This window comes from Lissotriton helveticus, chromosome 8, assembly GCF_964261635.1.
Source record: "Lissotriton helveticus chromosome 8, aLisHel1.1, whole genome shotgun sequence".
Taxonomy (NCBI): domain Eukaryota; kingdom Metazoa; phylum Chordata; class Amphibia; order Caudata; family Salamandridae; genus Lissotriton; species Lissotriton helveticus.
Window position 1 is genome coordinate 1,152,622,505 of NC_136069.1, and position 25,315 is coordinate 1,152,647,819.

Consider the following 25,315-nt stretch of genomic DNA (forward strand, 5'->3'; position numbering starts at 1 on the left):
AAGCTCTGCTCGCGCGAATCAGACTGCTGCCTCTGCTGCGGCACCGCTGGTGCAGATTTTATACATCTAGCATGGTTCTGCCCCCAGGTTGCCAGATATTGGGAACAAGTTTTCACTGGTCTTGCAAGCATGCTAGGCGTTGCACTGACTCCATGCCCTCTCCAGGCGCTGTTGGGCTTGACGCAGTCTGTCGCCACTAACCACAAAAGATTTCTGGCCCTTAGTCTTCTACTTGCCAAGCGCCTAATCGCTTGTCGCTGGGGCAGGGGCCGAGCCCCAAAATTTAAGTGCTGGATTCGCTCCCTGTCTACTTGGCAAGAGCGACTACATGACTACGCAGAACTACTGCCCCCGAGTTCACAGCCTAAAGATATATGGGCACCTTTCACGGCATATCTCCTTAAGCAACGGGTGGAAGAAGAAGATGGCCTGGCAGCGGGGGCTCTATCCACTGCAAATGTACCACAGTCACCGATCAGGTGACATTCTTCTCAGTATGCACTACACGATTGTCCGCGAGCAAGTTACCATTTTACACTGTACGGTCCTTTGAACGCCTGGCTATTGGATTAGGGCCAGCGGGTGAGCTTCCATCTGGGCATTACTGGATGGTTGCAATTATTAAAGTATTTTATGATATTGTTATGTTAGAATTGTGGAGGACTTTCTTTCTCTATTGAGACTTCAGGACTTGCATATGATTTGATCTTGGTACTTCGGACACTTAACCACTTGCAACAATGCTAAGTTGGGGGATATTTACTGCACGTTTTATGAGTAACCGATTATTGCTCCATATCGCTATGCATGGGAAGATGCCTTTATTTTCGTACCACAATACTATGTATACCAATTCGATTTTATTGCATTGATGTACCATGCTTCATGATTCAATAAAAGTTTTTGAAACTTAAAAAAACAACAACAAAAAACCATGCTAGCTGACATCAGTTGCTTTCTGAGCCGCAGAGGCAGAGCCCAACTTCAGATTGGTTGTGACCAATGTGCAGATCTTTAAATAGGGACCTTTTTAGATCAAAAGAGACCAGTTCACAGAATGTGGAGGAGAGGGTCGTGAGTATTCTGCTGTGAGAAAAGGGATCACTACCAGAAAGAGCATTACCGAAGGAAAGTAATGTGTTCTTCTAATAGAGGCATCTAATTCCTCACCTTTTGAATATTACCAAAGCAATACCTCCCAGGAGGTGGGCCTATGAACCGCCTCAAACCTAAAGGTCTTGCAGGTCTGAGCGGGTAAATTACCCTTCTCAACAGACCTGGCTGTCCAGAAAATAGTGCTTTGTGATCATATGGAGTGACGCCCATGTAGTTGTCTGGCAAATGTCCAGGACTGGCTCTCCACATGCCAATGCGATGGTAGCAGCCTTGACTCTGGTGGAATGAGCCCTCAAGATTTATGAAGGCTGCTTTTTAGCTAATCCGTAGCAGATCTTAATGCAAAGCACAATCCATCAAATGATGGTCCTTCTCAGCACGGACGTTGTTTGCTTCAGTGAATTCAATAAAGAGCTGATCATTTATACAGTGTTCTCTGGTATGGTAAGGTAAGCTGAGAGCCCATTTTGGATCCAGCAGATGAAGTGTCTCCTCCTCTTTAGAGGGGTGAGCTGAAGCAAAGAACATTGGATGGGTGATGGTTGCCCGATGTGAGAAGGAATCGTCATCTTTGGCAAAAAAGAGGCCCATGTTCATATAGCAAGCTTTTCTGGGTAGAAAGTAGTGTAGTTGGTAAACATATAGGGCCTGCAGCTTGCATACCCTGTCTGATGCCAATGTTATGGCGACAAGAAAGATAGTCTTGAGGGTATGGAATCTGAGAGGACAGCTTGCAGAGATTTAAAAGGAGAACACATTAGGAACCCTGGAACCAAATTTAAGTTCCAAGGTGAAGGTGAAATCATATGTTGTAAACCTTTAAGAAAAGAAATCACAACAAGTGATTTTAGCAAAGGAGACTGAACCTTGAAACGTAAAAATCCGAAATAACTGACAGGTACCCTTTAACAGTGACCGATTCAAAGCCTTGCTGAGCTAGGGACAACACAAACAACAACATCTCAGACAATTTTGCATGAAGGTGATAAACCGGTTTAATGGCACACAAAGCCTCAAACTTATCCCAGACAGGCTGGCTTATACAGACTTTGTTGAGGGAAGCTTGACTGCCAAAATAACATCTTCATGACAAGAAGAAAGGTCAAAGGTGTTCAACTGCCACCCCTCAATCTCCAAGTATCGAGGTGGAGAGTTTGCAGGCTCAGATTCAGGACCACGCCCTCCTGCTGCGACAGGAGATTCTGACAGATGCTCTTGCCCAGGAGTTCAGGATACCACAATCTGTGTGGAAGCCGGAGCAATTAGGATGGCTATGTCTGGTTGCAAAGACATATTTGGGACATGCTGAAAGCTGACCTAGAAATGTACTCCGCCCACTGCTTATCATTGACTTTGTGCTGTATCACTCACAATTGCTTGCTTTTTATTTCCTGGCTTTATCTAATTTATTCCGCCCAGCACTTCTTTTTCTCTACCATAGAGAATACTCTCTTTACCAACTCACTGACTGGCTCCTTCTACTCTACCACGAGTGCTCGATTTTCTAGAATTCTTTTTTTCTTTTTCTTGCAGCACTCCATGAGAGTGCAAGTGTTAACCAGCTATCTCCCTTGTATGCTTCTCTCCTCCCCGGCTCTCTAGGTCACTCTATAGCACCTTGTGCTTCTCTATACCCCCTCATCGTTCCACATTGTTGCCTTGCCCGTGTGCTTCTGTTCCTCCTCCATCTTGGGGAACACCCATCGCATCGTATGCGTATACGTCGCGTGCTGTCACAACGCATGCGACGTTACGACGCGTGCATTCACTACACACGACGTTACATCGCGGGCGCCATCACATCGCGGGGGCTTTTACAACGCAGGGACGGCGGAACACGGCGAGAGACAGGTACAGTGAACTTTAGAGGAGGGGAGGGTTTTAGGCTTTAGGGTTAGGGCTTAGGGTTAAAAGTCGAATATGGGGGTGTTTTAGGCATTAGGGCTAGGGCTTAGGGTTAGGAGTCGAATATGGGGGTGGTTTAGGTTTTAGGGCTAGGGCTTAGGGTTAGGAGTCGAATATGGGGGTTTTTTAGGCTTTAGGGCTAGGGTTAGGGTTAATGTTACTATATGGTACTGTTTTGCCATTACCGTTTACACTTTAGGGTTGTTACTGTATGGTACTGTTTTGCGTTTACTGTTTACACCGTAGGGTTGAGGGGAAGTGTCAGGGCGTTGTACTGTGTTTGGCGGGGCCGTAAGGGAGATTTTTGCGGTGTGATTGAAAGCGTGATCTTAGTGTGCGATCAAAAAGTATTTTTCATGCAGGTGAATGCGGAGTCCGATGTAATGGTTTGCGTTTTGAATGCGTGTGATGTAATGGTGTGTGCGATGTGAGGAATGCGATGTAATGGTGTGCGTTGTGCTTGTTTGCGTTGAATCATCATACATCCCCCGTCTTCACCCATATTGATCTCTCTTGCTCGCGTGATTCTCTGCCCCCTCTGACCTCATTATTCTGTCATGTCATCCATGTGTTTCCCTCTGCCCTGCTTCACTTCTCCCCCACCCGCTTTTGAGCTAGCTTCCATTAGCAAAGTCAAAAGGCCTTTAAGCCGAGACCTGTTGACTCTGCCAATGATTGTTAATGCTGTTGTTCTGTGCTGGGTTTCAACACCCTTGGCCTCTGTGATGGCAGCGCTTCGGAGGTTTCTCTTGACTCCATCTCAGAGTTGGGCTTTGATAATGTTTGCTGCAGCTTTGTTTCTTGTTATGAGACAATCAGTGGGAGGTGACTGTCACAGACAGAATACTGCTGAAACCCAAGCCACCCTGGGCAACTAAGGAGGGCTCCCTCCGTTCATCTCCTTAGCCTTGGCAGTACACCAATAATGGAAACTACAGTAAAACTTGCTCTAGTTCTTCAAAGATTTTGGAGCTTATGATTCAGAAGGTTGTTGTTACAATACACAGGGGAGTTTAAGGATTCTTACAATTCCAAGCATTGGGACTCAACATTCAACATGTTCACTAAGAACGCTCAGCAGGTTAATGCATCTGCTGCACCAAATGGTGTGACACCAAATTAGAGAAGCTTCGAAATATAATCAGGACAGTTTTTTACATGTGGCTTCAGTTGCAAAAATGAGAACGTCAGTAACCTTTTTGGAACCATTGGGTTAGAATCCCATCAAACTGACTTAGACCTTCATGCTTCGAAAATTGACAATGCCTAGCGACGAATTGCAATAGTAACACGTTAGTTACAATACTAGGAAGCCGCTGGATTATCGCAGGAAGTAATACATAAAAAACAAGCTTGCAGAGTAATCCAGGAACGTTTTAGTTCTTTTAAATGTATCAACTGCATATTTCTCTTCCCTAAAAGAAAGGTGAGTGTGGTAGTTGCCGATGCACAAGTTCTCCTGGCAGGGGCATGGCAGATATGTGCTCTACCTTACGTTTAACTGAAACTGACTTAGCAGATAGTAAACGCCCACCAGCCTACCAAGAGCCTTTTCTGCCTTTTTTTCCTTATACGGTAAATTGGGATTTTGGTGTGTGGCAGATTTGAGCAGTTGTCGATCCTTTACATCTTTCGATTAGATAACAGCAGCACTCCCTGTGCAGTGGCAATTGTGCTCCCCTTACTGCCCCGTGAGCTAATTTTTGTCATGTGCCCTGTGACATTCTCTACAGCACAGCTCCAGGGGCCTTTCATCTGCTGCCATCAAAAGTGGGTCTTGTGTTGTGTCAACTTGCTTTTAGACTAATTTAGTTGCCTTAACATTTATCCTCAGTTCTTATGGTCAGGCTTGAGTGTGCAGCTGGCGCCAGACAATTATGTTAGAATCACCAAATGAGGGGCTTTTGCTCCATCTACATGTTGGGAGCCAGGAGGACATGTTATGATTGGGCAGAAGTTGTGTGCTTTCAAAAAAGTGCTTGCCAACGACACAGCTGTGTCATTTTGTTTATTCATGTCCGAGCTTGAATTTTCAGTGAACCACATATTATGCTGATATTAAAGTGTCTTAGATAACTAGATAATTCACGGTGTTTTTCTTTGGCAGCATCACATGTGGGACGAGTCCAGGAATATAACCTACATGAATGTTTGGGTCTAGCTTGACAGTGCAACTGTCATATTACCTTTTTACCTAAACCAATATTATTCTACAGTTCTTAGCTACCACACAGATACAGAGCCATTCCAAATCGATCTACTTGTAATGATTCACATTACCACAAAAGATTCCTTTAAAGCCAGGCTTGTTCTAAAAAGGGAGGAGTTACCAAAGGTGATTTATCTGAGGTCTTCATGGCCCAAACATCAGTAGATGATCATGTTTAGGCAAACCAAAAATGCTAATCTTCTTTCTGTAGAACATGCATAATAACAACATAGCCAAAATCTTGGTTTCATCATGTAATACTATATTTTCTGTGTCTACATCTTTATAAAGTGGACACTTAGCTCATAAATCAGACTGTATACAGAATACACCCCCTACGTCATTGAACCTCCCAGACTTTGTTTAGCATGTGCTTTGCTGGCACAAAACTTTAATTAAACCCACCTTCTCTGACAAAAATTAAATCCGCCTTCTCTGATCAAAATATTGACCCCAGGCAAGTCACTTTCTTTCCGCCTGCCTCAGTTCCCTCATTTAAATAAATTGAGAGGACTTACAGGTAGTAAAACCGAGCCCGGTTCTTAATATCTTTAAAATGTTCCAGTTAGTATTCACAGAAAACTAAGTGCCCGAATCATTTTGATTGCTGAGTTGGCAATTCTCCCACTTGCAGGATCAATGGAACCGAAGACAGAATTTTCCATCCTTGCTAACGTTATCTCAGCTGATTCTTATTCAAGTCGCTGCAGAGTGACGACTCACTGTTTCCTCAAAAACCAGTTCATGCACTACACAACTATATTAATTTGATACGGGTCACCATTGGCTGCCAAAAGGCTAGACATATTGGCTTTGCCTGTGCTTTTTTTTTTTACCAATGCAAAGGGTGTTTTTTCTACATTCGTAACTAAATATTGTTTTTTTTTCTTCAGTGTAGGCAGTCAAAAACTATTGTTCATGTCCTTTACTATTTTCAATAAATATTTTCATGGGTCAAAAACACATTTTAAAAAGTGAATTAACCCAAATAAACATGTAATATAAAACATAAATAATAGGTAACTTGTATAATAATGTGGCCAAATAGTGCCATGAAGGGGTTCAGTGAGCTACTTAGTAACCCCCTCCCTTAGATAAGGCAGAAGTGTTGCAGTCATCCCCACCAGTTGTTGAATGTGGAGGGTCCAGGTAAGCTGAGAGATGCCCCTGGCTTTTTTGTGTATTGTGTTTTAAATATCCACCTTAAACATGCGCCAATTGAATAATATGGCGTATACTAAGCCCACTCTGATGCCGAGTATGGTGACGGAGATGTATAGCAAGTCCCACTCCCATCCACAATTGGACTATGAGAGGTTGGGGAATGTGTGATGGCCAAACAACATCGTCCCCCCCGTGGACAAGGGGGGGACGACGAATATATTGTTAAAAATTCCTTAAGCAAGGCAAAGACTTCGTTATTACATCTCATAGAAGAGAGAAGTCACAATCCTGGCCAATTTTCTGAAAAAAAGGTACAAGTAGAGACTACTGCATTCACTTGGGAGTCACGGAAAATAGGTTGTCCTTCTTGACATCAACGTTCTTTACTACTGAAACTTGAATGGGATACTGATCTATTTCACAAACTGAGAATGCATTTGATCAGCGGGTCACAGAGCGACTAACAATTAAGACCTCAGACTTCAATGCCAGCCAACTCTTACTTGTCCAGTTTCTCACTCACATAGTCAGGCTTGGAGAGCAGGCTGGAATGAGACCATAATCCCTAGTTCTCAGAAGAATCCAAGCTAGCACCATCTGTAGAAGTGTGGAATTGAGGAACCTGAGATTTAATGAGGGCCGGGAGCTGTGTGAACATTAAATCCAAGTACAGGGGAGAGTGCTGAAGTACAGTGCAAGCTAGCATTCTGGCCTTGGGAAAAAAGATGGGTCTTGCACACTGTCGAAAACGGTCTTGCTAAGAGGATGACAAGCTTATCAGAGTCAAACGCCACCAACAGATCAAAAAAGAGTCAAAGTGCTAACACTGTTGACATTGGCTGCCATGTGCAGATCGTCCATCACTGACAGCAGGGCTGTTTTGGCCCTTCTACCCCACATACTGAGCGAGATGTGTAGTTACATGATTTTCTAACAGCGCAGCAGCAGCCGCAATAAGGGTTATTGGCCTAAAATGTGCGGAAGCATTAGGAACTATTCCAGACTTTTTTTTAAACGTAGAAAGAACAATTGCCTTCTTAAATTCCTTTGATTCTAAGCCAGTCAATAGGAAGGAATTCAAAACGCCCTGGAGAGACAGGTCCATTTTAGGCCCACTTTATGATCTAAATCCCTACGAGAATCAGAGTGTAGAGAAACATTGGCTTCAGTCAAACCCTGTTCCAACAACAGAGATACAGGGACAGGAGGAACAGAAAAGGGAAAGTTGAGGACAGAGTGGGCCTGTTCACTGAACCCAAAGTCTGATGGAATTAACCTTACTTATTATGAAAAAGGACAACATGGCTTAACAAACTTGATTGAAGTGCTCCGGGAATTTTAGTCGATATGATTTCTGTACCAAATGCCTTTATAGAAAAAATTACAGTGGGCTTTTTATTTTCTCGCTTGGATACAGAACGCGGGAAGGACAAAACCGGCCTGTAGCCTCAGAACGGTCAGCATCATTCAGCATTTTTACACACCATTTACAAGTCTGCTAGGGATTCGTTGAACCAGGGGACATAATGGCATAGCTTTTTGGCTGAAGCTGAACAGGGCACTGCACATGTGCCCACAGGAGGTTTTATCCAGCGTACAGAGGAGGCATAATCTCCGTCTCTTATGTGTTTAAGATTATCATAAAGATGACCACAATCAAGGCTGGTCACTTAAAAGTCAGCAAAGGTATGGTTCTTTAAAAGCAAGCCCTATCCCCTACCCAACCAGGATTTTTCAATGTAATCTTCCAATGTTTATGTAGACGTTTTGAGCCAAGGAAATAAAAGAATGGTGCATATATACTAAAACTAGGGCGGGGTTTGGAAAAGGTATGGGGGCGAGCAACTATCCAATACATTTGGAAGATCTAAAAAAAAAGAGGGGGTCAACAAATATCAAGGTACAGAGTTGCAGAAAGTTTGGTTTAACAGGATTAAGTCACAAAGATATAACTCATAAAACACAAATTAGCAAAAGAGGCAACAATTTGTTTTTGAAGTTTAATGTAGGCCCAACATATCATCCTTCTCTCGCAGTCACCTAGTGCGTCTATAAATGGTGCATTAGGTTTTACTGTAGTGCAACATTGGATCTAAATACCTGGATGTAAACTTTTATTGTGTCATCTTACCTCTTATACTTTTTTCTACCCCGCTGTTCCCTTGTAAAAGCTTTGACCACTTAATGGCTCTCCTGGTGAGTACCACAAGGTATCTGGAAAGAAATTCCTCGTAGGCTGCATAATCAAAGCTGTCCGGCCTTTCAAATCCATAGGAGTCAATTCTGGAGGATGAAAAGGAAGGGGAGGAAAAACTCAGTTATTCAAAGACATCATTTCATTCAACTGAAGTGAAGATAAATATAGTTGTAACACAAACCCTAGCTGTACACATTTTTACAATGTAAAATGATTCCAGTAGAAGTGAAAAGTCATGTAAATTACAGCTTTTCTTTTCAACGAATACCCTAAAAATATGTTGCTTTTCACACGCAACATGGTGTGTGGCCATTAATGCCAATTTGGGCCCAAATGACATTTACAAACCATGCAGCTTTCTGGACCATTAAGTCACCAAACACCCAATGCCATTTAAGTATCAAAGTATATACTTATATATTACATGTCAGCCTGCAATTCCTGTATAAAAGCCAGTCTCAAATTCCTTTTCATATATGACTTGTGCCATTCCTAGTTGCAGTGTAGCCACTGTAATAAAATATAACAGTTGAGTTCTGACCTCACCATGCCTTCTTCTAGAGCCAGCAGCTGAGGGGAAAGAGAGGTCACAGAGTATAATTAACCCCTCGGGTGCTATTGATGCGAGATCGCTCTCAGCTGGGGAACTATTGACAGGGAAGCGACATACAATCATCTGGCATCGAAGCAGAGCTGCTGTGTGCTGCTCCGCTCCCCCTCCACTGGAATAGAAGACCCACCCCTAGCTGAACAGTCCCGTTCTGCGCACTCGCAGGGAACTGTGCAACAAGCATTTACAATGCAACGGTCTCGCCTTTGCAAAAGTTAGAGCTATTGGCATTGTAAATGACAAAATTGTTATTTATGTGTTGGTTTTGAAAACAGATAAGTAAATGGCAGTCATTTACAATGCCAATAGCTTAATCTCTCGCAAATGCGAGACCTATTGCATTTGCACCCACACCCACACAGAGCCACACACACACAGAGCCACACACACCAGCCACAGAGACATACACACAGCCACACACACACACACACACACACACAGAGCCCCCCACACACAGAGCCACACACACACAGAGTGCCACACACACAGAGTGCCACACACACACAGAGCGCCACACACACAGTGCCGTACACACACAGAGCGCCACACACACACACACACACACACACACACACACACACAGAGCGCCACACACACAGAGCGCCACACACACACAGAGTGCCACACACACAGAGCACCACACACACACAGAGCGCCACACACACACACAGAGCGCCACACACACACAGCGCGCCACACAGAGAGCCACACACACATACACAGAGCCTCAGAGCATAATTCCAAGAGCCAACAAAGGGTCGAAGCATTGGAACCAGGTTACACAGTATTCCCTTTTCATGGCTGCCTGCCCCCTCCTTCCTCCTGCCCCCTCCCTCCTCTCGGCAGCATGTTCTGCTCTCTGAATCAATGCTCAGTTGAGATTTCCAAAGCTGGTCAGTCAGCATTCAGGCAGTCATTCCCCAGTTTAGGCCGATAACCTACTTACCTACTCATTGCCCGAGTTGTCTAACCTCGTTCCCACATCTGCCCGCCTCTGCACATCTACTGAATAACACAGCAGCACTGCACATTCCCAAACAGCTGCGCTAACACCCCATGGGTCGCCAGAAATGTACAATAGCTGCTTATGAGGCCTCTGCATTTACATTCCCTGGGTGTGTAACAGTCTTTAATGGCATTTCCACAATCGTAAAGTATCTAGAATTATGCGGTTAGGCTTCCTTGTAACCTTTGAAATTGGTAGTCACTTTGCAAGCGTAACGGGATATATACAGCTCCATACTACAGGGACATTTACACACCTACGTTTCCTGGCTGTGGAGGTTACATCATCTAGTAATTCCAGTGTGTACACATGTATGGTTACATTACACAGTAATTCCCTTGTATTAAGACATCTGGGCCAGTACTTTCAGGGCATCCAGGCGTCTACAGCAACAATGCTTTGGCAGGCAGCCATCTAGGCTTACATTCCCTTTGTAGGTAGGCGCTAGTTACATTCCCTTCACAGACAGGCCTCTTGGCACTGTCCCCCGTGGGGACAGACGTCTAAGGTTACACCCCCTTGGTAAGGAGCATCACTGGTTACATTCTCTGGGTATCCCGGCATCCTCCGCTACCCTCCTGGGGTATTGTGGTCCCTACACTGAAGGAGACCTAGAGCCCTTTACAAGTCTGGGGCTGAGACCACAAAGGGTCACCTTGGAGGGGACAAGGTGTCGACCACCTTCTGCATATTTGCAACTCGGTGAATAGCGATCCCGTTGCTGTTTTGGGGGGGCGGGTGAAGATTTGGAACATATGAGAGTGGGGGTAGGGTGTCAAAGGAAGAGCACAAGCTTCAGTGGGAGAAAGCCTTGTGGCAGATTAGGAAGTGGGTGTGACCGGGTCACTGGTGGGTGGCACCCACTGCAGGGTAAGAGGGGGCTGTACTCCCTTTAGCAGGGAGAGAGGGGCACAAATTAGTCAGTACATGTGAAGGCAAAGGTGTAAATTAGGACCATCAGACTTTGGATCAATCAGCGTCTGACAACGGGAGGGGGTGCTATCTGGGACATATGTCTGGATGGAGAGAGATAATCCTTGAAAAGGCGGGACAGCGAACAGTGAAGGCATGCTATACAGCACCCCCTACAGCCCTGCAGAATGGACCAGCCGCAGCGCCTAGATGCGACTTCAGAGACCGTGGGAACGAAACACACCCCGAGCTCTCCAAGTGAAATCATAAACACACCCCGCGCTCTCCAAGTGAAATACGCAGCATTTTCAGAGAGTGGTAAAACTGTCTTGCGAGCCCAACTCTCCCCTCACGAGCCAGGAGTTTACAAGGGAAGTCGTCACCCCAGGCAAGCCATGTCCGTGAGGGTGAGGGTGACTGAGGGTGTGAGAGGGAGAGTGAGGGTGTGTGAGGTTGAGGATGAGAGGGTGTGTGAGGATGAGAGGGTGTGTGAGGGTGAGAGGGTGTGTGAGGGTGAGGGGATGTGAGGGTGAGGGGATGTGAGGGGGTGAGAGGGGGTGTGAGGGTGAGAGGGGGTGTGAGGGTGAGAGGGGGTGTGAGGGTGAGGGGGGTGTGAGGGTGAGAGGGGGTGTGAGGGTGAGAGGGGGTGTGAGGGTGAGGGGGTGTGAGGGTGAGGGGGTGTGAGGGTGAGGGGGTGTGAGGGTGAGGGGGTGTGAGGGTGAGGGGGTGAGGGGGAGTGAGGGGGTGTGGGGGTGGGAGGGTGAGGGTGTGAGGTTGTGGGAGGGTGAGTGAGGGTGTGTGAGGGTGAGAGGGCATGTGAGGGTGAGTGATGGGGTGAGAGGGTTGTGAGGGTGAGAGGGTTGTGAGGGTGAGGGGGTGAGGGTGAAGGGGTGTGAGGGTGAAGGGGTGTGAGGGTGAGGGGGTGTGAGGGTGAGGGGGTGTGAGGATATGAGGGTGACTGAGGATGAGTGAGGGTGGGTGAGGGTGATGGGGTGTGAGGGTGAGGGTGTGTGAGGGTGTGTGAGGGTGAGGGGGTGTGTGAGGGTGAGGGGGTGTGAGGGTGAGGGGGTGTGCGGGTGAGGGGGTGTGCGGGTGAGGGGGTGTGAGGGTGAGGGGGTGTGAGGGTGATGGTGTGTGACGGTGAGGGGGTGTGAGGGTGAGGGGGTGTGAGGGTGAGATGGTGAGGGGGTGTGAGTGTGAGAGGGTGAGAGTGAGTGTGTGTGAGGGTGAGAGGGTGTGTGAGAGTGAGGGAGAGGGTGTGTGTGAGGGTGAGGGGTGTGAGGGAGAGGGGTGTGTGTGAGGGTGAGGGGGTGGGTGAGGGGTTGTGTGAGGGTGAGGGGGGGTGAGGTTGAGGGGGTGTGAGGTTCTGAGGGGGTGTGAGGGTCTGAGGGGGTGTGAGGGTCTGAGGGGGTGTGAGGGTCTGAGGGGGTGTGAGGGGGTGAGGGGGTGTGAGGGTGGGGGTGAGAGGGGTGAGGGGGTGTGAGGGGGTGGGGGTGTGAGGGTGAGGGGGTATGAGGGTGACGGGGTGAGGGGGTGTGAGGGTGAGGGTGTGTGAGGGTGTGAGAGGGTGGGTGAGGGTGAGAGGGTGTGAGAGGGTGAGGGGTGGGTGAGGGTGTGTGTGAGGGTGTGGGGGTGTGTGACAGTGAGGGGGGTGAGGGTGAGGGAGGGTGTGTGAGGGTGAGGGGGGTGAGGGTGTGTGAGGGTGAGGGTGTGTGAGGGTGAGGGGGTCTGAGGGTGAGGGGTGTGAGGGTGGCTGAGGGTGAGGGTGTGTGAGGGTGAGGGTGTGTGAGGGTATGTGAGGGTGAGGGGTCTGAGGGGATGTGAGGGGGTGTGAGGGTGAGGGTGTGTGAGGGTGAGGGTGTGTGAGGGTGAGGGGGTGGTTGGATGAGGGGTGTGAGGGGGTGTGAGGGGGTGTGAGGGTGAGGGTGTGTGTGAGGGTGAGGGTGGGGGGGTGAGGGGGGAGTGAGGGTGAGGGTGTGTGGGGGTGAGGGTGTGAGTGGGGGTGAGGGGGTGAGAGGGTGGGTGAGGGTGAGAGGGGTTGAGAGGGTGTGAGAGGGTGAGTGGAGGGTGTGTGTGAGGGTGAGGGGGGTGTGAGGGTGAGGGGGTGTGTGAGGGTGAGGGAGGGTGTGTGAGGGGGTGAGGGAGGGTGTGTGAGGGGGTGAGGGTGGGTGAGGGTGAGGGTGTGAGGGTAAGTGGGAGTGAGGGGGAGAGGGTGTGAGGGTGACGGGGTGAGGGTGAGCGGGTGTGAGGGTGAGGGTGTGTGAGGGTGAGAAGTGTGAGGGTGAGAGGATGAGGGGGTGTGTGAGGGTGGGGGGGTGAGGGGGTGTGAGGGGTGAGGGGGTGTTTGAGGGGGTGTGAGGGTGAGGGGGGTGAGGGGCTGTGAGGGTGAGGGTGACAGGGTGAGGGTGAGTGGGTGTGAGGGTGAGGGGGTGTGAGGGTGTGTGAGGGTGAGTGAGGGTGAGAGGGTGAGGTGTGTGAGGGTGAGAGGGTGTGTGAGGGTGAGGGTGTGAGGGGGGTAAGAGTGTGAGAGGGGTGAGGGTGGGTGAGAGGGTGGGTGAGGGTGAGAGGGGGTGAAAGGGTGAGAGGGGGTGAGAGGGTGAGGGGGTATGTGAGGGTGAAGGTGTGTGAGGGTGAGAAGTGTGAGGGTGAGAGGATGAGGGGGTGTGTGAGGGTGGGGGGGTGAGGGGGTGTGATGGTGAGGGTGTGTGAGGGTGAGGGTGTGTGAGGGTGAGGGTGTGAGGGTTGTGAGGGTGAGGGGGTGTGAGGGTGAGTGAAGGTGTGTGAAGGTGTGAGGGTGTGTGAGGGTGAAGGGGTGTGAGGGTGTGTGAGGGTGAGGGGTGAGGGGTGTGGGGGTGAGGGGGTGTGAGGGTGAGGGGGTGTGAGGGTGAGGGGGTGTGAGGGTGAGGGGGTGTGAGGGTGAGGGGGGTGTAAGGGTGAGGGGGGTGTGAGAGTGAGGGGGTTGTGAGGGTGAGGGGGTGTAAGGGTGAGGGTGGGTGAGGGGGTGTGAGGGTGAAGGGGTGTGAGGGTGTGTGAGGGAGACGGGGGTGAGGGTGGATGAGGGGGTGTGAGGGGGAAGGGGTGAGAGGGTGTGTGAGGGTGACGGTGTGAGGATGAGGATGTGTGAGGGTGAGTGGCATGAGGGTGAGAGGGTGAGGGGGTATGAGGGTGTGTGAGGGTGTGTGAGGGGGTGTGAGGGTGAGGGGTTGAGGGGGGTTAGAGGGTGAGAGGGGGTGATAGGAGGTGAGAGGGTGAGGTGGTGGTGGTGGTCACCCACTTACCGTTCACGTCCGCAGCAGCCGTTCCTTCATCACACGGGCGGGGTGCTGCCGCACACAGGACTAAATACACAGTCTTATGGCTTAGTAAATTATAGGTCTCAAGATGGAATCCTGGCATGGCCGACTCAGCCGTTCATCTTTCCGAGGGTGTACAATAGATTACGATTACATTGATTACCAATAAAACCTGTTTTTCAGTGCTTAGAAATGAAGTGCGCTATACAAAACAAGCATTATTATGCACAGAGCTTATCTTCAGCACATAAATCAAGAAAACGAACGAATATTGATGGTGTTCATCAGTACGTCATCTCACCTCTTCCCAGCCTGCACCTCGGCACGATAGCTAGGCAGCTATGTACACCTTCTTGCGAGGGATCCCGAGGAGATGGCATGTAGGTACCAGCAAGAAGCGCCAGGTGGTGCTGGCGAAGCCCACGCAGGCAGAGACTGGCCGGGACGAGCCTACGAAGTGCAAAGTTACTCGGCTACCCCTATGACTTAACAGAGGCTGGGTCACTGAGTCGGTGTCTTACGTGTATATGGTAATGAGAGGCCACCACTGCTCACTACAAACTGCAGCAGAAGACCCCCACAGAAAAGAGTAGAAGGTTGCCTGAGACAGTGTGAAAAGTTAGTACTCGACTATTTTTATTGTCTGCCATATTACTCCTCGGAAATTCGACTAAACAGATACTTCATGCTGCCATGTCTGCTTTAGGCATTCCAGTAGCCTCTTGCCTTGATGAATAGGTTTGTCGTGTTTGGAAGACATTTTGAGTAAAGGCCAAGCTCTACTGAATAAAAGGAATCCTTTGCAGCGAGCGTAGTGATGAACAGATCTGGTGAGGCTATCGCGGTTTATAAGTTTAAAAAAAAAATATTCTATTATGATGAAAATATTATGAGGATATCCCTGCTTGTGCCTCTTGCCTGTAGGCGACTGAAACAAGCGCCTCTAAGCCCCATCCTTTTCAGACTGGGCGCCCGACTTCCTGCTGGGGTAAAAGGTTCCTTATCTTCTTTATGGGGCCATCTGGACCCATAAAGAAGATAAGAAACCTTTTACTTCAGCAGTAAGTCAAGGAACCCATTCTGAAAAGGACGGGGCTTAAAGAGAAAGAAGAACGTCACTAGGACCTCTTCTCCAATGGCTGGCCACTGTTTAGGAGGCCAGCAAATGGAGAAGAGGGGCGGGGCTTAACCCTCGCTAGTGAAGTTCACCCCGAGACATAAAATCTCGCGAGCTCGACTGCGCATATGCGCAGTACGCCACGCGAGACCTAAAAAGGGAGGTATTCGAGGAAAAGCTGAGAAACTCAGTAAGATGTGCTCGCCTGGCGCCTCCACTAGAACCATGCATTTTGTTTATGGTCAGATGGTGGTGGAGGGGGATTTATAATGAGGCATGACCTGGCATCCACCTAATAAAAAAAGTAAATACATGCATCACATTTTCCAATTCCTTGAGGCGAGTTTTTTTTTTTTTGTTATTGTAGAAAAACAAAGTGAATCATTGTCATAAATAGTGTGCCTCAGTAATATTTCATATCACATATAGTGGCTTCTGCAAACTACGTTACATGTATTGGCCAGGTGTTTATTATGTGGCTCCACATTTCATGCTTTACGTCTTCCTGTAGTCAATATAAGTTTTTGCTTTCATCGTATATCTTGTTTCAGTACTGTGTCATGCCACATGTGACACCTGTGTACTGCATACTGTAAAGTGAGAAGCCTGCAGTGGTCAAGTTGTTGGGTGAGTTCATAATGGGCCCCAACACTTCATGCTTTACGTCATCCTGCATTCCATAGGAGTTTTTGTCTTTCCCTAAAGGTGTTTTCTGTACTGTTTCATACCAAATGTGAGTGTGACGCCTGCATAGTGGCTATCTACTGTGAACTGAGTTGCTTACAGTGATCAAGTTATGGCCCAGGCTCCATCATGGGCTACCAAATGTCATGCGTTACATCATCCTGCATTCCATGAAAGCATTTTCTTTTTCCCGAATGGGTGTTTCAGTACTGTTTTACGTCACCCATGGTCCATGTATTGAGGTTACTACTAACTATGTACCTCAGGTCCTATGATGGGGTACCATTTGAGAGCTCTGGAGTCGAGGCCGAAGGTAGGGCGAGTTTATCAATGTGCTTGTTAATGTGTCATAAATATTTTAGATTATGTGCTTATATCATTTTTAGCTTCTCTGACGAGCACACTGAGCCGAGGTAGTAAATGTCAACTGTATTACTGTGGTGATTGTATGTTTCTTTAATTACCAATGGAACTGTATGATGTAATAGAACCTTATGTATGTGTTCTGCAGATCGTAGAATGTTGTAAGATCATATTGCTGTTACCTGACTGATCTGCTGCATGCACTTTTCTTCTTATGAACTTACTTCAATAAATACTTAAGAACAACTATATTGGATCCTGTCTTCTAAAGAGATCACTACAGATTTGACGAGGATATTCTAGGACCTGTGAGTTGGCAGGATGATTCTTGTAAATACATATTGGTACTTGTTGATGGTTAGAAATTGAAATAGTTGTGGCAGTGAGCACAAAGAGTGTAATTAGTTTTCTGGAAAGGTGTTTTTTGAGGGAAGGTTTTCCTGCCTCAATTTTGACAGATAATGGTGTTCAATTCAAATCTGAAGGAATGAGAAAATTTTTGAGCAACATTGGTATTGAACAAAAATTTACGGCACTTTACCATCCTAGGGGTAATTCTGTTGTTGAGAGAGTAAATAGAGTTATAAAAGGAGTTTTGCAATTAGCCAAAAGAGCGAATACGAATTTTGAGGATGAACTCAACAAACTCATCTGGTCTTACAGGGTAACTTTGCATGAAACGGTTGATGAAAGTCCTTTTGGTTTAATGCAAGGAAGATTTCCTCATTGTAAGATCAATCTCGGCTGGATGAGTAGAAGCAAAAGGTACGAATGGGATGTTGATCAAGTTAAGCAGTCCATTAGTGTTTCCCAGGCGAAAAACAAAGAATTCTTTGATAGCAAACATGGTACATAAGGAGTTTCAGTGAGAGTTGGACAATGGGCCAGGATCAAACTGAAAAAAAAATCAGGGAAATTGGAACCTAGATTTTCTAATCCTAAATTGATCACCAAAGTGATGAAAAATACTGTTCAATTCGAGGATGGAAGCACACATCACATGAGTCGTATAGCTTTATCTAAAACAGGTGTTGTTTCAGAGAACAGGAAAGATGATTGTAGAGATTATTGGTGGTTAGATGCTTTGTCAAATTTGGTGGAAGAGGATGTGCAGGGTGAGTCTTCTCAATGTGTAGCTATGCCTGACATCAGCTCTTCACATTTTGAAAGGGACACTGGTGTTCCTGACATATCTGTTCCTGACAGTAGCACAAAAGGTGGTGTTATCTCTGCTCCTATTTCATCCGCTTGTAGTTCCACACAAATACCAGAAACTCCTGCAGCAGAAGTTTCTCCAGATCCAGCTGCAGTTGAGTTACAGAATGCTGGAGTAAATAAGTCTAGCAGCTTTGGAAGATCTATTCGTATTCCAAGTAAATTTAATGATTTTGTGCGTTTGTAACTTTGTGATTATTTTGTTTTAATCAGTTATAAAGAAGGGGGATGTGTGGTGATTGTATGTTTCTTTAATTACCAATGGAACTGTATGATGTAATAGAACCTTATGTATGTGTTCTGCAGATCGTAGAATGTTGTAAGATCATTTTGCTGTTACCTGACTGATCTGCTGCATGCACTTTTCTTCTTATGAACTTACTTCAATAAATACTTAAGAACAACTATGTTGGATCCTGTCTTCTAAAGAGATCGCTACAATTACCATTTTGCGTGAAAGTGTGCGGCAGAAGGCAGTTTGATATAGTTGCAGTTTAGCTTTAATGTCTAGAATTTTTGTTCTCGTTACCAACATTCTTCCAGTCCATATTTTTTTTATGATTGCAAGTACCAAATATTATATGTTCATTTAGATTTAGCAAAACATTGTGCATTTTTATTTTAAGATTCCTTTGTCAGAGTATTGCTTTCGGTAGTTGCTGTGTAGGTTGTGCAGTTGGTAGAAAAGATTCTACTACTGAACTTTGTTACATTTTACTTTGTTTCATTTCTTTTTCTGCGTTGATCTCGTTTCTATTTTTATATTATTTGTATTGTGTGCTTTTCATTGCGCGACGTGATTCGTTGTTTTTCCTTTTACTAATGTTAGAGAAGTCTGATTTTGTTCTGTTCAATACAGACTGACATCGCATCTGCAAACACATTCTGTCAGAGGAATCGGATTTCTCTGATGATGAAGACACATCAGTTGTTGGTGATCATGGTCTTTGACTGCTAAGCAGGAAGTGCAAGCTCCACTGGTACCTGGAGCTTACCCCAGTCTCTTAGGTTTGTGCCTGCTGGAGGAAGGGCGGAGGAGGAGGTGATGTGCATGGCTCCGGATGAAGTCCAACCTGTTCTACCTCCTTTTATTGTAGTTTCTGGTTGCTCTGCGGAGACAGTTTCACTTCAATTGATTATTTTAATCATCTCAAAGATGATGGATTTCTCAGCTAAATGGTAGTTCAAACACGCCTGTATCCCAAAATAGTATTTGTTGCAGCACCAGGACAGAAACAGCCCCATTCAAGAGGGCAATCAGAAAATGCAATAGACCTCGCCTTTGTTTATGTTACAGCTATTTGCTTTGCTAATGGTATTGTATTTTAGCTATGTCTTATTGAGTGTTTGTATGTGATATGTTGTGCCTTTATGTTGGTTGAATTGTAATTGTTAGGTGTGTAGTACTTGAGCACGCATAACGCTAGAAGGAGAAGAGCAGTGTTTAAGATTTGGGACGGAGAGTGAGTAGAAGAATAACATGAGGGTAATGAAGTATAGTAAGGAAGAGAGTAGCATGAGGCAGAAGAAAGGGGAGTGGGGAGAGTAGTATGAGGGAGAAGGAAGAAAGCGTGGAGGAGATTAGCGTGATTTTGAAGGAAGGAAAGTGTGGAGAGCTGTATGAGGCATAATGAAGGAGAGAGGAGTAGAAGAGTAGAAGGAGGGCTATGAAAGGAGTGAAAAGTAGAAGAGTAGTGTGAGGTAGCAGGAAGGTAAGATTATTTGCTTCGTATTAGGCATAAGGAAGTAGACAGGTGCAGAAGAGCAGTTTTAGGGAGATTGTAAGAGAAGGAGGAGGAGAAGAGCAGTGTGATGCAGAAGGAGGGCAGAGTGATGAGGATAAGAGTAGTGGTAGGCAGAAGGAGAGTGTTGCAGAGAAGAGCAGTGTGTGCTAGAATTTTTGTGAGTGTGGATAAGAGTAGTATGAGGCATATGGATGTAGTTGTATTGGTAGTTTGTCTTGGTAGTGTTGTGTTGTTGGTGTTGGTGGCACTGCGTTTGTGTTGTTTAGCTAATGGTGGTTGTTGATTTTGACATACATCACACGCAATTGAGGACACAGCCATTAATGCCCACACTATGAATACCAAGATTAAGCAGCACACGCTGACTGGTGCTTGGGGGCACAGGTACCCAGAGATACACACATACTCATAGGCACGAAAACAGAGTTGTAATCATTAAAATACCCAACCGGCTTCCAATCATATAAAGACACGAAATGCATATGAATACTTAGACATCTACAACATGCACAGCAGTGTCCATACAACCGAATAGAGGAGAACACACACATATACATGTATTTACAACACACACAAACAAGGATACACATGGGATACACACAAGCACTGAATTAAACTCACAGAAACCCAGTTACACAGACGTGGAAATGCAAGCAGACAGAAAGAATATATCAGGCAGGCGTATATCAAGATGCATAGACAAATGCACGCACACCCTGCTCCAAATGCACATCCAGAGAAGCACAAGTCTCATAAACCCCACAAACACACATGAGATATCTAGCCTTACTAACGCCAGTCAACTCCCAGAAACACTGGTGGAACAGGGACAGAAATGCCCTGCTTCCTACCAACGGGTACCCCAAGTTGGCCAAGTTGTGTGATCACATGCAAACCGTGGGATCTGTCGGTGCCCCGGTCCCATCTTCACCACACTGTGCACCACAAGCTGGGTAGGAACAGAACACCAACCATTCTTCCAGAGCTTCACACACAGGCCGCAGGCAGAAAGCAGAGAAGCTGCATTTGGTGCAGATACCGAAGGGAGACGCCTCGCACTGCGTGGGCAGAGGACTGGAGGAAGAATGTGGATGTCTGCACATTTTTTCTGCCTCACTATTGTTTGTCCTCTTCAGCTCTCTCATTTTCCTCCTAGTTTCCCCAGGCAGATCTGCTGACTGCAGGCGTGAAAAATGAAAGCCAGGCTAAAAGGACCCCTTGCAGCGGGAGAAGGCTTCCACATGAAGGGTGTAAGTGGGCCTAGCGTACACCACACTGTGGGGGCCACTGGCCATCCAGCGAGTGGGGAACTCTGGGCGTAGCGTGGACCTTCTCCTTACACAACTATTTGTGTACTCTGTGTGAGGCAAAGCGGTGTCCACGCCTGAACCTGGACCGGTTACGTTGTAGGTTTTGTATTTCAGCAGTGGGATCCTTTTCAGTAATTGTTTCAAGTGCAAACATGCAATATAGCCATTTTAAAGCTGCATGTGAGTGCCACGTGTGCATGTGCCAGTGTATGAGTTTGTAGGGCGCCTGATAACTTTGTTTAACAAGCATTTGCAATGCAATAGTTCCGATTGCATTGCAAATGCTTAAGTTTACAACTGAGCGCGGCGCCCCTTGAAGGACACCGGGCTTTTAACTTTAACACTGAGCGCGGTGTCCTTGAAGTGGGTGCTGCCCTCAGTGTTAAAGTTAAGAAAGATATAAATAATCCGAGTGTGGTGTCTGTGAAGCGGCACCGCGCTCAGTTTTAAAATTAAAATAAAACAAACAGAAACAGAGCACGGTGTCCCTGAAGTGGGCGCCGCGAGAATGTAAGTAAATAAGAACACAAACTGCTGTCGCCATGCCACGCCACGCCATTGTGTGAATGAAAAAAGAAAGTGCTCACCCAGTAATTAGAAGACACTGTCACGCTGCGGAGGAAAAGATCCAGTGCAGGTGGGCGGGGCCAAAAGTGGACAGGGTGGTAACCAGGAGGGACTAAAAAGCTTCCGGTACAATCATCACACTCCGATTAGCATAATTAATGACGCCAAATGACGCACACCAATGGAAATTACAGGCCGAGCGAAAGATAACTTCTGAAACCGTATTGATTCCAAGAAGCCCTCGAGGAGCGAGCAGCGCATGCGCGCTGCAACGCCACGCGAGACCTAAAAAGGGGCAACCCAGTAATCCTGGGACCAGAGTAGAACAATTAAGAAAGACACAAATGGTCCCTGTGGGGGAAGTGTAACCCTAAACGTCTGCGGCAACAGGTAAAAAAATAAAAATAAAAACTTCAATAGATAGGTTTTATCTGCAAACCCCCATTTATCCTGGTCAGTCACTTGTATGTATTTGCTTTTTGTATAGCTCTTTCACTAATTATACTCACCTTGTCACCAGCACTGCATCATAACTAGGGCTTCCGGTTTTCCGTTTTTACTGATGTTTACAGATGAATGCAGACAGAAAACTATTTATTTTCCTGTTTGTATTTAATTTTAAATACGAAAAATAGGGCTTCTTTGGATGGTTTTTCTACTGTCAATCATGAGTGCCAGGTCAGTAGGTGTACAGATTGAGAGGTAGGAGAGATGAAAAATGACAATAGATTTCCTAATTAAGTGCAAATCTACAGTTATTTATGCTATTCTACAATGCAAATCTTGTCAGATAACTCTATCGCACTGTATACTGCTGACACCTTTTGGACATTCAAATTAGAGTATACACTTATCAGTCAAATATATGTGGAAAAATAGCCATTGCAGCTTCATTTATACAGAAAACACAAAATAAAAATGGATAAATACAGAAAAAATTAGCAAAAAATAAATATGGATAAATCCAGACCGAAATGACGAAAAAATAAATACCACAAAACCAGTAGCCCTAATCATAACACTATCTGGAGCACCCTATTTTCAAATATGCTGTTGAGCTGAATAGAAGAAATTCTTTAAGTGACCATTTTGAAAATTATTGAATGCATTCTGTTTTACATCACTATGGATGGTTTTTTACATGTTGCAGCGGACGTTGAGGGAAAGTCCAAGATTGCTGACAAGTGTCTATTTGACACAACATACTCAATCTGCGTGCACGGTCAGATGGCTGAAGTCTAGAAGCCGAATTGCGTTCTGGGTGAGGTAGATAAGCATGCCTAAGGGCCAGATGTATCAATCATAAGGATAGCAATGACCTAAATGTGATTCTCTGTGAATAGCAATTGGGTGATTGCTATTCCTAATGTATGAAACTTAGAGTTTCATTTAGCGATTTCTAGTGGGTCGCAAATCGAACTGTCTAATGAATACTAATGAGGTAAGACGCAATTTGCGACCCATTAAGAATCGCGAAAATCACGGGGATGATGGCCTGCTGGGATCAGCATACCACTATGTCCGGAATTGCTTTTAAAAAAAGCAATATATTTTTTTTAAATCCAGCCCTTTTTCTTTAAAGGAAAACGGGTTGCATTTCAAAAAAACAATATGAAAAGTTTTTTCATTTTTAAAGAGCAGGCAGTGGTTCTGAAAAAACGTTTTGCCTCCCATTTCCGAAGGGGAAGGGCTCCCTAGATGCTTCTGCCCTACAATGCTGCTCCTATGACCTGCATCTGGTATACAAAGCTGGCTGTGCCCTGATGCAAACAGTAAGGTACAATATATATATATATATATAAATTCAGTCCGGTCAGTTCATGGGGGTGGACTTTTGTTTAGGCTTGTCTTTATGTCTTCTCAAGTTTTCTTTCCTTCTTTTAGTTGAAGCTGGTTCTAGACCTGAGTCCCTTGGAAAAGCGTATTGAACACAGGTAAGTGTACTGCATAGGTGGTAGTTCCACTCTAACTTTGTTTCTCACACCACCCTCTATAGTTTCTGTGTGTGGAATACTCTTCCTCTTTATCTCTTGTATCGTAGGTCTCTTATCCTTCAGTTGATATACCTCCTATCAACTTTAGGAGTTATCCGTTTTTCTTCCCTTCAATTTAACACTCTCTCTGTCTCAGAGTCAGAGATTCAAGATTCTCAATTTGTATTCCCTCAAAGGTTTAGTGCTGCTTCAGAGAAAGAAAAATAAATCATAGGCCTGAATCAAATTATAGAAGCTGGAGATAATTCAAAGTAAAAAGCAAAAAAACTGTTGTGGTGGCCTGCTGACTGGAGTTCTGTTAAGGCTACTTGTAAATGCAGAAGGTGTTCTTTACAGTTTTTAATAAAAATAACAATTTCACTGAGATAAGAAGAGGCATAACTTCAGTGAGATTCTAGGATTAGATTCATCTATCTTTGAAAGGTTACGAGAGCCCCATGCAGTCCGAAGGGGAGATCCCTAAATTGGAAAAGGTCATATGGTGTCGAAAAGGTATTTTTCTGCTTATCCTCCGGCCACAAGGAAATCTACCAGTACCCTTTCGTGAGGTCTATGGTGTGTGTACATATCAATCAATCAATCAATGCCATTTGTATAGCACACTACTCATCCGGGAGGGTCTCAAGGCGCTTGGGGGGAGGGGTATGCTACTGCTCGAACAGCCAGGTCTTGAGTTGTTTCCTGAAGGCGAGATGGTCCTGGGTCAGCCGAAGGTGGATGGGGAGGGAGTTCCAAGTCTTGGAAGCCAGGTAAGAGAAGGATCTTCCTCCGGCGGTGGCTCTTCGGATGCGTGGTATGGCTGCGAGGGCGAGGCTGGTGGACCGTAGCTGGCGGGTGGGCGTGTAGAAGGTCAGGCGGTCGTTGAGGTACTTGGGGCCCAGGTCGTGGAGAGACTTGTGTGCGTGGGTGAGGAGCCAGAACGTGATCCTCTTGTCGACGGGGAGCCAGTGCAGGTTCCTCAGGTGGCTGGAGATGTGGCTGCGTCGGGGGACATCCAGGATGAGTCGGGCGGAGGCGTTCTGGATGCGCTGGAGTCTTTTCTGTAGCTTGGCTGTGGTTCCGGCGTAGAGGGCGTTTCCGTAGTCCAGTCGGCTGGTGACGAGTGCCTGGGTGACAGTCTTCCTGGTCTCGGTCGGGATCCAGCGGAAGATCTTGCGAAGCATACGCAGGGTGTTGAAGCACGATGAGGAGACGGTGTTGACTTGTCTGGTCATCGAGAGGGAGGGGTCCAGGATTAAGCCCAGGTTGCGTGCGTGGTCAGTTGGCTTGGGTGCGGTGCCCAGGGCTGGGGGCCACCAGGAGTCGTCCCAGGCGGAGGGCAAAGATCCCAGGATGAGGACTTCCGTCTTGTCCGAGTTCAGTTTCAGGCGGCTGTCCTTCATCCACTCGGCGACGTCTTTCATCCCTTCGTGTAGGCAGGTTCTGGCGGTGTCGGGGTCTCTGGTGAGGGAGAGGATCAGCTGGGTGTCGTCGGCGTAAGAGATGATGTTGAGGTTGTGCTGGCGTGCGATGGCTGCGAGAGGTTTCATGTAGATGTTGAAGAGGGTGGGGCTGAGTGAAGATCCTTGCGGGACGCCGCAGATGACTTCGGTGGCCTCGGAGCGAAACGGGGGGAGGCGGACTCTTTGTGTTCTTCCGGCGAGGAACGAGATGATCCACTCCAGTGCCTTCTCTTGGATACCGATGTTGCTGAGGCGCTGGACTAGGGTGCGGTGGCAGACCGTGTCGAACGCAGCGGAGAGGTCCAGGAGGACATATAGATATATATAGAGATGCATTCCTCTAGTTGTTTAATTAACTCCTCTATTCTCAGTTACAGATAATTATTGAACCTTGATATCTTATTTACTGCTCGAAAATCGATACAAAACTGGTTTATGAACAAGGACAATAGAACACCAATCACTA

At 46.5% G+C, this 25,315-nt stretch overlaps 1 protein-coding gene across 1 annotated transcript in view; it reads right to left on the reverse strand.

Annotated features, from left to right (window-relative positions):
* Nucleotides 1–25,315, reverse strand: part of GRTP1 (growth hormone regulated TBC protein 1) — a 492,188-nt gene that overhangs the window by 418,535 nt on the left and 48,338 nt on the right. The window contains exon 2 of the mRNA XM_078658051.1: nt 8,526–8,677. Within this exon, the coding sequence (XP_078514177.1) occupies nt 8,526–8,677 (152 nt within the window). The remainder of the gene's footprint in view (nt 1–8,525; nt 8,678–25,315) is intronic.